Below are 14892 nucleotides of genomic sequence, written 5' to 3' on the forward strand. Positions count from 1 at the left end.
CCCGCCGGATCGGGAGCCGGGGACCGTCCTGGCCGCACAGTTGGATTGTCAATCAACACCCTGGTCCCCGCCCCATCTTCACTAGGCCCCGCCCCCGCCAGCCAGTCCAGAGCCGAGCCACTGGTTGGATCAGCGCATGCGCGCAGGTGAAGCTGCTTAGGGGTGCAAAGTGGCGGGTGAGAGGCGGGGTGGATGAGGTTTCGTGCTGCTGTGTCCTGTCCGGGGATCCCGAGAGAACTGGGTTCTGGTCTAGATCAAAAGGTGAAGTGTGAATGTATAGGAGAGAAAATAGGATGTTTTGGCAGTTGAACCTGAGGACCCCCCCCCCCCACTAGGGGTGGGGATCACTTCCTCTTTGCCCCATCCTTTCCCGGGTTGCCCGCAGCGACCTTCGTCCACACTCAGAGACCTATAGCTGCTGGCTGGAGCAACGGTGCCACCTAGTGGTGAGCGTCAGTGCGACTCAGGATGTCACGGCGGGGACCCCAGCCTCGAGGAGGTGCTTTCGGAGTCTGGGGTGGCGATTCAGCACCAGTGTGAGCCGGACAGCGCCTCCACCCCTGGCCTTTGAACCCTGCTTCAGAGCCCCTAAGAAGAGATTTTTTTTTTTTGGCCCACCGTGAAGGAACTCCATAAGTCTTTGGTCCACTCCTAACATTCCCATATGGCCTCCAGTTTGCAAAGCTGGTGTCTGGGGGCTCACTGCTCTCCTCTCTCTACGCATCTCTTTCCTGCTGGTGGTAGGACACAAAGACATTCAGGGCTGCAGAGATGAGAGTAACATATTTGATTATCCATGCTACATCCAGTAGCCAGGTAAAGTTATACTAAAGAAGGGAGGAGCCCCCAGAAGCGCTGGAAACGGAATAGGTGAGTTTTTGCACATCTGGAAACCTGCACATCGAGCTGGGTCCCGCGGCCCGGGGTACACGTGTGCCGACAGGTGTTAGGACACACACGGGGCAGGTAGGAAGGCGCGAGGCTCGAGGGTGGCTTTATGATCCCGAGGAGCGAGCGGGTCGAAGGCGCTAGGACCGCGCGGAATGCCGGGGTGGGCGGGGCTTCGCGGTGCGCGCGCAGCCGCAGACAGCGGCCCGATGGAGCCCGAACCCGAACCCGGGTCGGTGGAGGTTCCCGCGGGGCGTGTGCTCAGGTGCTACCCGGCCCGGGGGATGGCGTGGGGTGCGTGGGACCCGGGAGCGAGCGGGGTGGCCTCTGTGCTGATCACGTGTTCCCGGCTCTCCCCAGCGCCTCGGAGCTCCGCGCCGCGCGCTCGCGGTCCCAGAAGCTACCACAGCGGTCGCATGGCCCCAAGGACTTCCTCCCGGACGGCTCGGAGGCCCAGGCGGAGCGGCTGCGCCTGTGTCGCCAAGAGCTGTGGCAGCTGCTGGCGGAGGAGCGCGTGGAGCGCCTGTGAGAGGGGCTGGGCCGGGCCGGGTCAGGCCGGGTGGGCGGAGGCCGGGGACTGCCCGTGCAGACCGAGACGCCCCTTCCCCACTCCTCGCCAGGGGCAGCTTGGTGGCCGCGGAGTGGAAACCAGAAGAGGGCTTTGTGGAGTTGACGTCTCCTGCGGTGAGCGGCCCGGGCATCTCCGCGGCTGGGGGACCCCCTTCCTCTGTCCGCTTAGCTGCTTTGTGACACTTGGTCTGCTGCCGCACAGGGGAAATTCTGGCAGACCATGGGCTACTCAGAGGAAGGACGGCAGCGACTTCACCCCGAAGAGGCTTTGTATCTGCTGGAGTGTGTAAGTGGGGTCCTGGAGGCGTGGGGAAAGGGGTCCCGACTAATGGAATGGGAAGGATACGGTTTGGTGGACCAGGAGGAATTCAGAATTATGTTTTCAGTGAAGTTATGTGTGGACTTTGAGAACAGAAGAGGATACCACTGGACAGCGGGAGTTCTAATCCTCTCATTGTTTGTCCTGGTCATGCAGTGATGCTTGAGTGTGTGGGGAAAGGGTCAGAGCCAAGAAGGTGACTGGCTTGGGCACTGCAGGAAGGGTACACAGCTAAGCTCTTGGTCCACTTCCAGGGTTCGATTCAGCTCTTCTACCAAGACCTCCCACTGTCTATCCAAGAGGCATACCAGCTGCTGCTGACAGAGGACACCTTGAGTTTCCTGCAGTACCAGGTATCTGCCTCCCAAGGTGACTCTTATTTGCCAAGTCAGTGAGTCCTGACAGGTGCCTTTGAGGCTTCGAACACAGAGCCACAAGCCAGGGCTGTAGGTGAGACAGCCTGTGATCACACGGGCTTATATTCAAATGGAGACTGTCAGGTTTGGGGGATTTGTATTGTTGATAAGTTATTAAACAACACGTGTGCCCAGAAGAGGAGATAGACTTGAAAGAGTGAAATCTCCTTTGAGGATGGTATTTGCTTATTTATTTTTAGTGCTTCTGGGAAGTGAAGCCAGCAGCCCATGCCTGCTAGCAAACACTCCAGCACTGAGCTGTATAGCCCCTACCCTCTTGTTTATGTTTTGAGATAGGGACTTTCAAAATTGCACAGGCTGGCCATGAACTCACTCTGTACCCCAGGCTGGTCATGAGTTTATGCTCAAACTCTCTAGTAGCTGGGATGACAACCTTGAACCAGCAGGCCTGGTGAGGATGATACTTAAAATGGAATGTGGTCCATGCAGTCCCAAGATTTGGAACCTAGGGCCATATAGGAGGGAGGTTTTGAGTGGTAGAGGAAATGGCTTTGTGTCACTGGTCTTTGCTACTTTGTGGGTTCTTCTTTTTCCCACCCTTTGTGCCCCCGGTTTCATCTCTTATCACTCGATAGGAGAAAAAGGAGGAGAGAGGGGAGAGAGACTCTGAGTGTAATTTCTCTCTCGTTTCTTCTTTGAGCGTTACCGACAAACTGCAGTCAACTCCGCCGAACAATCAACAACCACCAACCCCACCTTTTGGGGCCTTAGCATTTACGTACCCTCTGAAAAGTTCCCAGAGTCCCAAATATTACACAATTGCAAAAATCGATCTGCAGCTAGCAAAAACCACAGCTCTGTTCGAACAGAAAGCAAATCACGGCTGCTGTGGATGGGCCGAAGCACCCTGTGTCCCCACACCTGGGATTAAAACAAAAACATGTCTTAATATTTCTGTGTTTCTTAACGAGGCCAAGACCCCAGAATCGTCACTAAAACTTGTGTTTAGAGAAACTAGTAACTTATTTGAACAGATGGACATCTCTGCAGGCATGTTGACGTGTGTTATAATTGTAGTCCTTAAAGGTAGAGGGAGAAATACTACTTTTGAGTAGCTTGAGGCCAATCTGATGTGCATATCTCCAGGACGACTAGGGCTGCAGAGCAAGCACCTTTCAAGCAAACATACAAACAAAAAGAACACCTAAGACTTCCCTTTTTCTTCCCTTAAGGTCTTCAGCCACCTGAAGAGACTGGGCTATGTGGTTCGTCGGTTCCAGCTAAGGTAAGTCCCTTCCGCTGATTCCCATTCACTGTGCTCCTGGGGCCTTTGGCTTGAGTGCAGCTCCCTGGGGCTGAGCCAGAGGTGTTCAATAGAGAGGCATGGGGGGGATGAATTCCCTTATTGCACTTTCGCCTGGGTTGTTAACCTGGAACCCAGCTCAGCTAATGAGCCAGTATCTTCATCTCACTTCGAGCACCAAGGCAAAGAACCGCAATAGTCATCTTGTGGTATGTAGACGTGCGGGTCAGTTTGGAAAGCACGCGCATGACTGAAGGACTGGGTGAAGAGTTTATAGTTGAGGTGGTTTCACATGTCTTGTTCTGGGCTAGATGTCCCCTCATTACCAGTGTCCAGCTTTTTTTTTTTTTTTAGATTTATTTATTATTATCAATAAGTACACTTCAGATGCACCAGAAGAGGGCACCAGATCTCATTATGGGTGCTTGTGAGCCATCATGTGGTTGCTGGGATCTGAACTCAGGACGTTCAGAAGAGCAGTCAGTGCTCTTATTCCCTGAGCCATCTTGCCAGCCCAGTGTCCAGCTTTGCTGAACACCACAGCCACCTCAGACTTAGAGACTGGTGTAGACTTAGAGACTGCTGTAGCCTATGCAATTACAAAGTCTGTCCCTAAAGCTCTAAAACTCTGTGACTTTCAGTCCCTGAAAGTGGGACCTGTCCTGGGGAAACAGGCAAGGCTCTGTAGAGAAGTTCCTCCTGAGAACACATCGTCACTTAGCAATCTTACTGAGCACCTGCTAGGCCCTGACCTCACGGCTGAGCCAAATCGATCACGGTCTTACCCACCTTTTTTTTTTTTTTTTTTTTTTTTTTTTTGGTTTTTTTCGAGACACGGTTTCTCTGTGTAGCCCTGGCTGTCCTGGAACTCACTTTGTAGATCAGGCTGGCCTCGAACTCAGAAATCCGCCTGCCTCTGCCTCCCAAGTGCTGGGATTAAAGGCATGCGCCACCACCGCCCGGCTTTACCCACCTTTTATATAGTAAGGAACACCCCAAAATAGTAAAATTGGTATTTGGAAAGCGTCAAGGCGCAGCCATGGAGACCTACCCACACACACTGGTTTATCCTCCTTTTTTTTTTTTTTCAAATATTTATTTATGTTATGAATGTGAGTATGCTATAGCTGTCTTCAGAACAGGGCATGGGATTCCATTACAGATGGCTGTGAGCGTGGTTGCTGGGAATTGAACTCAGGACCTCTAGAGGAGCAGTCAGTGCTCTTAACCACTGAGCCACCCCTCCAGCTCAATTTCTCCCTTAACGTAGTGGCACCACATAGAACTTGCTGTAATAAAAAGATGTACTATGCTGTCCCGTGGGTGAGGTCCTGTAACAACAGGACTGGAAGTCTCACTTCATAATTTTAATTGATTTAGATATAATGTGAATAGACACTTGTGGCTGTACTGTACCTGAACCCTGCAGCATCGGGAGCCGTAACAGTTCATAGTGGTGGGGAGGGGGCTCAGTCCTGTCACTGCAAGCACAAAGGACCCGAGTTCAGTCCCTCAGAGGCCATGTGTTCACCTTTGTCTTCCCAGGACTGGGGAGGCAGAGTCAGGCAGATCCCTGGGGCTCAGCAGCCAGCCAGCCCAGACTAATCATGAGCTGCAAGCCAACTAGAGACCCTGTCTCAAAAACACAACATAGACAGGACTAACACCCAAGGCTCCCTTGCGTCTCTTCCGTCTCTGTCACATACCCCCTTCCCTACCTCATAGCAGGGAAGAATGCAGTAGTGTTAAGGGGTAAGGGTCTGAGACCATGTTATATGACTGAGTGAGGGAGAAAAGATTTTAAAGCAGTGTGTTAGTACAGTGTCAGCTTTTTCAGGGGGAAGAAAAAAAATACAGAGAAACAGTCGTAGTAAGTGTGTGCAAGAAGTAAAAGGTTATTGGGTGGGGTGCACACACCTTTAATCTCAGCATTTGAGAGGCAGAGGCAGGGGGATTTCTGTGAGTTCAAGGCCTTCCTGGTTCCAGGACAGCCAGGGCTACATAGTAAGATATTCTCTCAGGAAGGGAGGGAGGGAGGGAGGGAGGGAGGGAGGGAGGGAGGGAGGGAGGGAGGGAGGGAGGGAAGGAGGGAAGGAAGGAAGGAAGGAAGGAAGGAAGGAAGGAAGGAAGGAAGGAAGGAAGGAAGGAAGGAAATGTTACCCATGGAAACCCAAGAGGTTTTGTTTTTGTTTTCCTCATTATCTTCATCTTCCTCCTTGTCTTCCTCTTCTTCCTTTTTTGTTTTGTGTTGCTGTTGGGTTTTTTGTTTTGTTTTATTTTGGTTTGTTTTTTTTGTTTTTTTGTTTTTTTTTTCTCGAGACAGGGTTTCTCTGTGTAGCCCTGGCTGTCCTGGAACTCACTCTGTAGACCAGGCTGGCCTCGAACTCAGAAATCTTCCTGCCTCTGCCTCCCAAATACTGGGATTAAAGGCGTGTGCCACCACTGCCCAGCCTTGTTTTGTTTTGTTTTGTTTTGTTTTTTGAGACAGGGTTTCTCAAGTGTAGTCCTAACTGTCCTGGAACTCTGTAGACCAAGCTGGTCTCAAACTCGAGAGCCCCACCTGCCTCTGCCTCCCAAATGCTGGGATTAAAGGCGCGTGCCACCACCGCCTGCTTCAAGGTGTTTATTTTCATCTTTGCTTTCTTTGTATTTTTCAAGTTTTTCTTACCAGTGACTAATAACTTGTTTTCTGGGGTGCCTGGGATGGAAGCCAGGGCCTTGCAGCTCCTAGGAAAAAGCTCTCCTGTGAGCTGTATCCTAGCCTTATTAATCACGTATTGCCAGCTCTTCAGGAGCATCTGGTCAGAAAGACTGTTTGTGACACTCAGGGGCCTGAGTGAAGGTGGGTGACTAGGCCCTTGTGGCTGTTCCCAGGTACCCTTCCTTCTGCTATGGCTCTGCCTCTGACCTTTGCCTCATCCTCTTGGCCAAGCTCTCCCAAATCCCATCTACGGTGGCGGCAGCCTGAGTGAACGGACCCGCCTCCTGTTCTCACCCACAGCTCTGTCGTGTCACCTTACGAGCGGCAGCTTAATTTGGATGGTTATGCCCAGTGCCTGGAGGATGGGTCTGGCAAGAGGAAGAGGAGTTCCAGCTGTCGGTAATCCACCTGCTGCTGCCACCCCTGGGAGCACATGGGCTTAAGAAGGGGCCTGAGGACACAGCCGAGGGTATACCTCAGTTCCAGTGGAATGTACGTGTCTTACGGACAGTAACAAGGGACAAATGTGCTCTTTTTTCTCCCGTGTCTCTAAGGTCTGTTAATAAGAAGCCCAAGGTCCTGCAGAACTCCCTGCCGCCCGTCAGCCTGGCAGCCTCCAGCTCACCTGCCTGTGACCAGAGTAGCCAATACCCAGAGGAGAAGTCTCAGGACTCAAGCCCCAGGCAGGGCTCAGAGCTCCCCTTGCAGTTCCTGGGGTCCTCAGAGCCTTGCTCTGATCTGGCCAGGGAAGACGTGGGGTGTGACCGAGAGAGTCACAAAATAGAGAATGGAGCTAAGGGAACCCCTAAGCTACGCTGGAACTTTGAGCAGATCTCATTCCCCAACATGGCCTCTGATAGTCGCCACACTTTCCTGCCTGCTCCAGCCCCAGAGCTGCTCCCAGCCAATGTCATTGGGCGAGGGACAGATGCTGAGTCCTGGTGCCAAAAGCTGAACCAGCGGAGGGAGAAGCTCTCCCGTAGAGACCGGGAACAGCAAGCAGTGGTCCAGCAGTTCCGGGAGGATGTTAACGCAGATCCCGAGGTGCGGGGCTGCTCCAGCTGGCAGGAGTACAAGGAGCTGCTGCAGAGGCGACAGACGCAGAAGAGCCAGCCCCGGCCTCCACACCTATGGGGCCAGTCCGTTACCCCCTTGCTCGACCCTGATAAAGCCGATTGTCCAGGTATCCCTTTACCCTGAGCTATACCCCTATAGGCTGTTGGGAGCAGAGAGAGACTTCTGAAAGTGGATGCTTAGACGAGGGCTGGCTAAGGCCTGAGGTGTGGGAGAAGGCTGTGCAGTGGGGTGGGACCTATATAGGCTGTTCCGTGGGTGGTGGTGGCAGCCACTGGGGACAGTTTCCTGATGAGTCATTGACCAGTGATTCCCGTGGGGGATGAAAGTTGTGCCTGCCTCCTTAAGACCATACCCAAGATTGCTGGATGGCTTTGTCAGCAGCCAGCTCCGGGCTTCCCCTCTTCCATAGCCTGTTAGCCAAGCCATGCTGACACCACAGTGGGCAGTTCTAACCAAGTAACAGTGAGGAGAGCTCACTGTCTGCTCTCAGTCCTAAACACATGGAACCAAGTATGTGGCCCGAGCTGTGTGTAGCCACAGACGCAGAACTCTGTAAGGCATCATAGGAACATGGTAGACTGTAGGTGAGTTGAGTAGAGTTACCAGATAAATATGTTCTAAGTACTGCCGCTGTGTGGAGCATAACTTATACCAAACACATTCTGGTAGATCTGGTGATCCTAACCTGGGTAGCAGATCAGTCAGTATCACGGGAGTGTGTAGAAGGCTGACTCCCTTCCTCAACATCTTGTAGCCGCGGTCCTGCAACATATCTCTGTACTGCAGACGACACACCTTGCTGATGGAGGTTACCGGTGAGTCTCAGCCCTGCCCACTGTCTCCATGACACTGGCTGCCAGGTGGAGCAGCAGCTGGGGTTTGATTCCCAGAGTTGGGTGTGAGTCAGAGGATCACCCCCTGGGACACCTGCCTATATACTTAGCTCCCAGTGCCGGGGGGGGGGGGGGTGACAAGATGGTGGCTATATCCCCTGTGACACTGCTTTGTAGAATTATTATTAATAGGGAAAGTTTCAGTGTAGAGAGGGAGGTGGGAGAGGAGAGTCCTTATCTTAAAGTTTCTTACCTGGCTTGCAGGCTGCTGGAGAAGTCTGGAGGCTTGCAGATCAGCTTCGATGTTTACCAGGCTGACGCTGTGGCGACGTTCCGAAAAAACAGCCCTGGCAAACCCTATGTGCGAATGTGCATTAGTGGGTATGAGATGATTGAGCAGTGCCTCTGGCTGCTGCCAGCCCATCCCTTGAACCCTGCCACCAGTTTGCCAGACCCTGAAATGAGTCTGAGGTGCAGAAGGGTTAAGTGCCCCTATCTAAGGCCTTACGGCTGGTTGGTGCCATGGGAACCCAAGATCCCCCATCCTTGGCTCCATGCTACTGGCTTTTTGGGGAAGTCTTTTTCCTCTTTCACCTAAGTCCTGGGCTTGCTCAGCAGAAAGGAATTGATTTGGAAGGATTTACTGGCTAAGAGTAGTTAAGAACCCACACCTCCTATCCCTCTACTCTGGGCTCTCCTGAAGCACTCATCCAAGCCATGGAGTTTGCAGAAGGCAGAGCCCAGAGGCCAGTATTGTTGTATCCCTAACTTTTGCCTTACAGCCTTGCTGCCCTGGAAGGCCATGGGTGGGCTATGACTAGGCCTCAGCCTGATCTTTATTCCCATAGGTTTGATGACCCTGTCCCAGACCTCTGCAGCCTCAAGTGCTTGACCTACCAGAGTGGGGATGTTCCCCTGATCTTTGCTCTAGTGGACCACGGTGACATCTCCTTCTACAGCTTCAGAGACTTCACACTGCCCAGGGATCTGGGCCACTGAATACAGCTCTGGGGATGGCTTGCTCTGGGGGGGCCTGGACTGCTCTCAGGGGCCGTGCCAGCTGTCTCTCATATAGGACTCACCTGGATGGAACCGTCCAGGCCATTGGGGTCTGTGATCCTAGGTGTCTTCTGTTTGTAGGGACGTGCACACCCTCTTGCCTGGCCACTGTGCTTTCAAGCCCACTGCCTGGAAGTGCTGCCTGACAGTGACGCCCCCACCCCCACCCCCCTTGGAACTCAGGACTTGTTTTCAGAGGCCCAGGACTTGGGTTAGGAGAAAGGACTGTGCCTTTATTCAAGGGGGTGCTTGCTTCGTGCCATAAAGCCAAAGCCATTAAAAAAATATATATTTTCTGCTGTGGTTCAATACTTACAGGGGCCCCTCCCTTCATTCCCGATTTGTCCATTTTGGGGGAGGAGAACCCTGGTGGGCCACAGAGCACATGGGAGAGCATGCCCAGGGCTGTGATCATGGAGTTGATGGACTTCTGAAGAGTACCAATGAGACAAGATTCCAATCTTGGTCCTGCCCTGAGGACCAACAGCTGGGTGGTGGTAGGAGGGTGGCTGAGAGTCCTGAATGGGTTGGATTGTACCCAAGCCACTCTGAGGGTCCACCCACGGTTAGGTTAGTTCCCAGTTTGTTACTCTGAGCCCCTCACCCCTAGTTTGTGCTAAAAACTATAGCTATTGGCTATAGGGGCTGACAACCCCCTTGAACCTCAGGCTCCAGCGGCCCCTCTGAAGACAGAAGTCAGGGAGCTTTAAGAAGTAACCGGTTGGGGGTTCGCCATTACGTTTTCGTTCCCATACCACTTTACTAGTGGGTCTGAAACCTGAATCTGCCGGTGATTATATTTGAATGGAAAGATCTCTTGAGAATCCCGCCTAGCTGTGGCCCTTACTAGACAGCCGGGGGAGGGAAGTGAAGCCTTGCCCCCACGCTCTCTCGCTTGGCTCTTGTGCTTTCAAGTCCGCTGCCTGCATGGAGTCGCGTCCATCCTGGAAAGCACCCAGGGACTCTTTCCTCTTCCCAGAGGCGGTGGGACACCTAGAGCTGTGAGCAGTCCTGTGACCAGGTGCGCACAGGTGAAGGCGGGGTCGGGCATGCTGCGCTAGGTGCGGCTTCTCCCTACTGCCCCGCCCCACACTACTGGGGCCACGATTGGTTGGAGAGCGGCCCCGCTCTGGAGACTCCCAGGATGCGCTCCTGCCCCGTCGGCTCGGCCTAGGAGGCGGGGCCGGGGCGGGGCGAGGGCTCGGCAGGCTCGCCCTGTATGTAAATCGCGAAGGCTCCGCCTCCCTCCGCTCGCCGCGCCGGAGGTGAGCAGGAAGCAGACGGCCGCCCTGCAGCCCGTGGGCCGGAGCAGGGAACCCGAGTGGTGGGTGACGGCCGCTGAGGGACGCCGAGGCCTCGGGCAGGGCCCGGCCCGCGATTGCAGGTGAGCCCACCTGGCTTTAAAGGACCTTTTGGGGTGCGAACCACTAGGGGCGGCGCGGCTCGGCTCGGGAGGATACGAGTCCCCTGGGTTTTCCAGGCGGGTCGGAGAGGGCAGCGCCCAGGTCTGCCCTGCTCGCCCAGATCTCCGACGTTTGGCTCGTCCCGGAGAAAGACACCTGTAGAAAGTGGCGCTGAGAACTTGTCTTTTCCTGTTCCGCCCCCCGGATTACCAAACTTGGGACTCGGGTTTGCACAATCGTGTTGGCTTTCGGGAGCAGGGAACAGGTGTCAGGCGTGGCTGGGTGCGGGGGACACAGTGAGCAGAGACACCGTTCCCAGACCCTTGTGCGAGGCGCCTCGACGCAGAGCGGGGCGACCCGGCTTCCTGTGACCCGGCGTCGCCAGCGGCGTCTGGAGCGCGTTACCTTGGCGGCTTAGTTCTTACCTCTGCCATCTGGGCGCTTTCCCTGCCCGCCCTTGTGCCTCCTAATCCTCCGACTCAGGAAGTCCGCGGGTGGGACTTGGTTTTCTCGTAGAAAGGGGAGCCTTTATATTTCCAGAGCGACTTTGGACACCTTTAGGCGATGGTATTGAGTCCCAGTCTGTTTTGTACACCGATGAGTGGGGGTTACACTGTGAAACTTGGCAAAGAGTGAAAAATTGCCAAAGAAAGTGTGCTATGCTTTTGCTCGGTTTGGGGGGGGGGGTTGGTGGACACACTGGGCCTTAGCTGTGGGAAGTGGCCATAACTGGGGTAACCGCGCTGTAGCTCTTAGAGGGTTTTCACCTGAAACAGGTGAACTTCCGGTAAGGAGGGTGGGGCTTAGATACCGCGTCCTTTCCCACAGGGACCCTTATGTCGACGCAACCTCTAGAGATCCAGTGTTAAAGTCCATTCTGAGCTAGATGTGTCAGGGTAACAAGGAAATGTTTGTGGAAAGAACCGAGTTGTGCTGTGGCCTGCCTAAAAGAAGGCAAGTTAGAGCGGCTTTGGGAGATCTCCTGGGTCTGTGTATATCAGTGCAAAGACCGGCAGGAGGACAGTGGAGGAAAAGATGTCTCAACAAATGAGTCAGGTAATTTTCTTTTCTCTTTAAATATTTATTTGTTTGTTTGTTTATTGGTTGGTTGATTCATTCAGACAGGGTGTTTCTGTGTAGCCCTGGCTGTCCTAGACCTCACTCTGTAGACTAGGCTGGCCTTGAACTCAGAGATCCACCTGCCTCTGCCTCTCAAGTGCTGGAATCAAAGGTGTGCTAAACTGCTGCTCCCTCCCCCACTTCCCCCAAACCCCCTGTGCTGCCGCTGACACCTGGCTCAGGTAGTTTTCTTGAGCCATTTCACACAGAATATTTGACAGGACTCAAACCAAGCTCTTTCTGTTCTCTGATGGGCTTGGACCAGTTCCCTGGAGAGCATTTCCAGGTCCTTAGGATATTTTGCATCTCTACTCTTCCTTGAGGCAATGGCGGCACCTCTCCAGTGACAGACTGGTATAATTTTAATCATATTAAAAGATTTAGCCTCAGCCGGACAGTGGTGGCACACGCCTTTAATCTCAACACTCAGGAGGCAGAGGCTGGCAGATCTCTGAGCTCGAGGCCAGCCTGGTCTACAGAATGAGTTCCAGGATATCCAATGCTATACAGAGAAACCCTGTGTTGGAAAAAAAAAAAGAACAAAATTTAGTCTCTCTTATTACATTTAAATTTTATTTTTTGTGTGTGCGTAGGTATGTGTGTGGAATGTACATGTTATGGTGTGTGTGTTTGTGTAGACCAAAGGACAAGTTGGAGGCGTGCTGTCCGTCCACCATGCTGGCCTTGAGGCTGGAACTCAGGTCATCAGGCTTGTCTCCAGGTGCCCTTACCTGCTGAGCCATCTTGCCAGCCATAAAATAACCTTCAACAAACAACAGTATCAGAGAAAAATAAATAAAGGGAAGGCTCAAATGAGCCTGTCCATTACAATGGGAGCTTGCTGTGTGGCTCACACCTGTAATCCCAGCACTCCTAGGACTGAGGTGGGAAGATGTCTACAAACTGGGGGGCCAAACAGGCCTACAGGACAAGCCTCATGATCTTATTTTATGTTAGATTCCTGTGTATGTGTGCACATGTGTACTGGTGCCTCCCGAGACCACAAAGGCATCAGAGCCACAGGCGCTTTATGTGGTGTGGGTGCTGGGAATGGACCTTACGTCTTCTGGAAAAGTTGCAAATGGTCTTCACTGTTGAGCCGTCTCCCCAGCCCCAAGACCCTTTAAAAAAAAAAAAAAAACCCGAGGGAATGGAAATCCATTGTTATAGAAACACGCACATTCAGAAAGCGAGAAGCAAGGCAGAAGGGGATTCCTTTGCCTGTCGTCTTTTCTTCACACAGTACCTCACTCATCCCAGGCATCAGATGACTATGAATCCTACCTTCCAGTTCTTGCTATAGCCTGAGGCCCCTCACTTAGCCACTCTGGGCCTGGGTTTCCCAGAGTTGCTGAGAATGTGAAGTCGTGAGCTCAGATGACCTAGTGCACAGCAGGCATCCACAAGGCAGAATTTGTTAATTTTCCTTGAAGCATGGAAAAACCCAGTTAGCCCCATTGAAGCCTTTTAGGTAGACACCTGGCCGGCTGAGGGGACTTGCAAAATCAGTGCTGTCTTGATTTTGTGACCTTTTGAAGTCAGTGGAGCTGAAGATCAGAATTTTATCCTGAAGCCATGCCTGGGGTGTGGGAGGACAGAAGGGGTGCTGCCTCTTCTAGACTTGACACCTCTTCCCTGACACTTGAAAGTTCACTTATTCCTCGGGAAAGCCGGGGTGAAGGATTGAGACTCACTCTCACTCTCTCCCTCTCCCTCTCCCTCCCTCTCTCCCTCTTCCCCTCTCCCTGTGTGTGTGTGTGTGTGTGTCTGTCTGTCTGTCTGTCTGTGTCTTCTGTTTCTGTTCTCCACCCAGGCTTACTCCATTCACTCTACACTCCGTCTAGGGGTAGGGCAGGGGAGTGAGACATTGCTCTACAGCTCTGCCCTTCCTCAAATAAGCGCAATCACACTTATTAAACATCTCTCTCTCCCTTTCTCCCCACTCCTGCCTTCCCTGGGAGAAAAAGGAGTATAGGGGAAATTTGGAGTCTTTGCCTTCGGCTGGTAGCCACTTGGTATCCTGGAGAAGAACCTGACTAGGTCTGACAGACAGACCCTCCGACCTTGTGGGGAGCCCTAGCTTCCTAGTTTTCTAAGGCAACCAGGAGCAGCTGCTGAGACTCCTGAGCTGGGTACCACGGGAGGCTGGAGAAGCTGACTCTGCCTCTGCAAGGTGGCTCCTCTGAGCAGCACTGGCAGCTCGCCCCGCTCTGGTTCTGGGAGGCCCTCTTATCTCCCTCAGTGATACTGCTCTCTCCCTCCTCCTGAGCCCGGGCATGCCAGGTCTGCTTGGCAACTTTTGTTTTCCTCTGCCCAGGTAGAGTTTAGGCAGGGGATAGGAGAGGAGATGGGTGTTGCCCATCAGCCACTGTACTACCTGCCCTCGCCAGTCTCTGATCCGTAGCTGTGCCCAGTTTCTTTGAGATGGCTTTCTCCGTCTGCCCTGACTCAGAGAAAACTGGTCCCTTGAAGAGTCACTTGCCCTTCCCAGGAACCACGAAGAATTCTTGAGCTAGGAGAGGCTCCTTTGGGCGTGGGGACAGGGAAGCCAAGAGGTACCTGACTCTACCCTTTAGGAATTCATCAAGAGACTAGAGCCCTCTCTTGAGGGACTTGGCTTGGTATGCTCAGGGTAAATAGTATTAATATTTAATAATATTATCCTGGGATCTTGTCAAGGAGTTGAGTATCCCGAAGCCATAGTCTGTGACAGGGCCTGCAAAGTTACCTCAGAGGATGCTGTATATGACATCTGAGTGGCCTTTGCCTGTGTCTTGAGAGCAGAATAGGACCATGTAGATTCCACCTCAGCATCTTTAAGGTCAGTGACTAGAGAAGACCATGCCTAGCTAATCCCTGGACTGTCCCTCTGCTTGCTTAGTCATTGATTTAAAGGAAGGTTCTCATTGTGTCTTGGCCCTGGGCACTGGAGGTAGCCTTAAAGCAAGGTCTCTGTCGTGGCATTTTCTTCCTTTCAAATGGGCAGGACAGGAAATAAATATGGCTAATAATCATGCATTTGCAAATGACACCAGCTATAGGGTTGGGAGAACCAAAGAAGAGGGCAGGATGTGCCACAATGGATAGAACTGGATGCCGCTGTACAAGGTTAAGACTTGCCAAGAGGACGGCTTTCGAGCTAAAGACGTGAGAAGGCAAGACAATTCTGAGAGTAAAGTTGGAGTACCCCAAAGTGTGGCCCCGGGGATACAACTGGATGAGACTGGCATGATCCCCTCTTCC

The 14892-nt window shown here is 52.9% G+C and overlaps 2 protein-coding genes across 19 annotated transcripts in view; both read left to right on the forward strand.

Annotated features, from left to right (window-relative positions):
- Positions 1-61: 61 nt before the first annotated feature.
- Tsen54 (tRNA splicing endonuclease subunit 54) lies at positions 62-9436 on the forward strand. 8 transcript variants are annotated; one of them, XR_003949527.1, is made up of 12 exons: positions 95-146; positions 336-1153; positions 1249-1413; positions 1509-1572; positions 1661-1744; positions 2032-2130; positions 3387-3439; positions 6459-6557; positions 6713-7341; positions 7905-8050; positions 8333-8449; positions 8917-9423. XR_003949527.1 is itself a non-coding variant. In XM_006534420.3 (12 exons), the coding sequence occupies exons 2-12, from the start codon at positions 1044-1046 to the stop codon at positions 9065-9067; spliced, it is 1632 nt and encodes a 543-aa protein (XP_006534483.1). In that variant the 5' UTR covers positions 101-146; positions 336-1043; the 3' UTR covers positions 9068-9423. The 8 variants fall into 8 exon arrangements, 6 of the variants coding, with proteins under 6 accessions (XP_006534480.1, XP_006534482.1, XP_006534478.1 ...); XM_006534420.3 differs by having other exon boundaries at positions 101-146; positions 7990-8050; XM_006534417.3 differs by having other exon boundaries at positions 62-146; positions 386-1413; positions 7990-8050.
- Positions 9437-10362: 926 nt separating this feature from the next.
- Llgl2 (LLGL2 scribble cell polarity complex component) overlaps positions 10363-14892 on the forward strand; it is a 31752-nt gene continuing 27222 nt past the window's right edge. For 7 of the 11 annotated variants that reach the window (XR_388421.2, XR_388422.3, XM_030245894.1 and 4 more), the window contains exon 1: positions 10363-10511. The gene's annotated coding sequence lies outside the window, so the exon portion shown is untranslated. Of the gene's footprint in view, positions 10512-11562; positions 11587-14892 lie in introns of those variants that run through there. The other 4 variants (NM_001252532.1, NM_145438.2, XM_006533086.3 and 1 more) reach the window with 3 other exon arrangements.

Source organism: Mus musculus, chromosome 11 (assembly GCF_000001635.26).
Source record: "Mus musculus strain C57BL/6J chromosome 11, GRCm38.p6 C57BL/6J".
NCBI classification, from domain to species: Eukaryota; Metazoa; Chordata; class Mammalia; order Rodentia; family Muridae; genus Mus; species Mus musculus.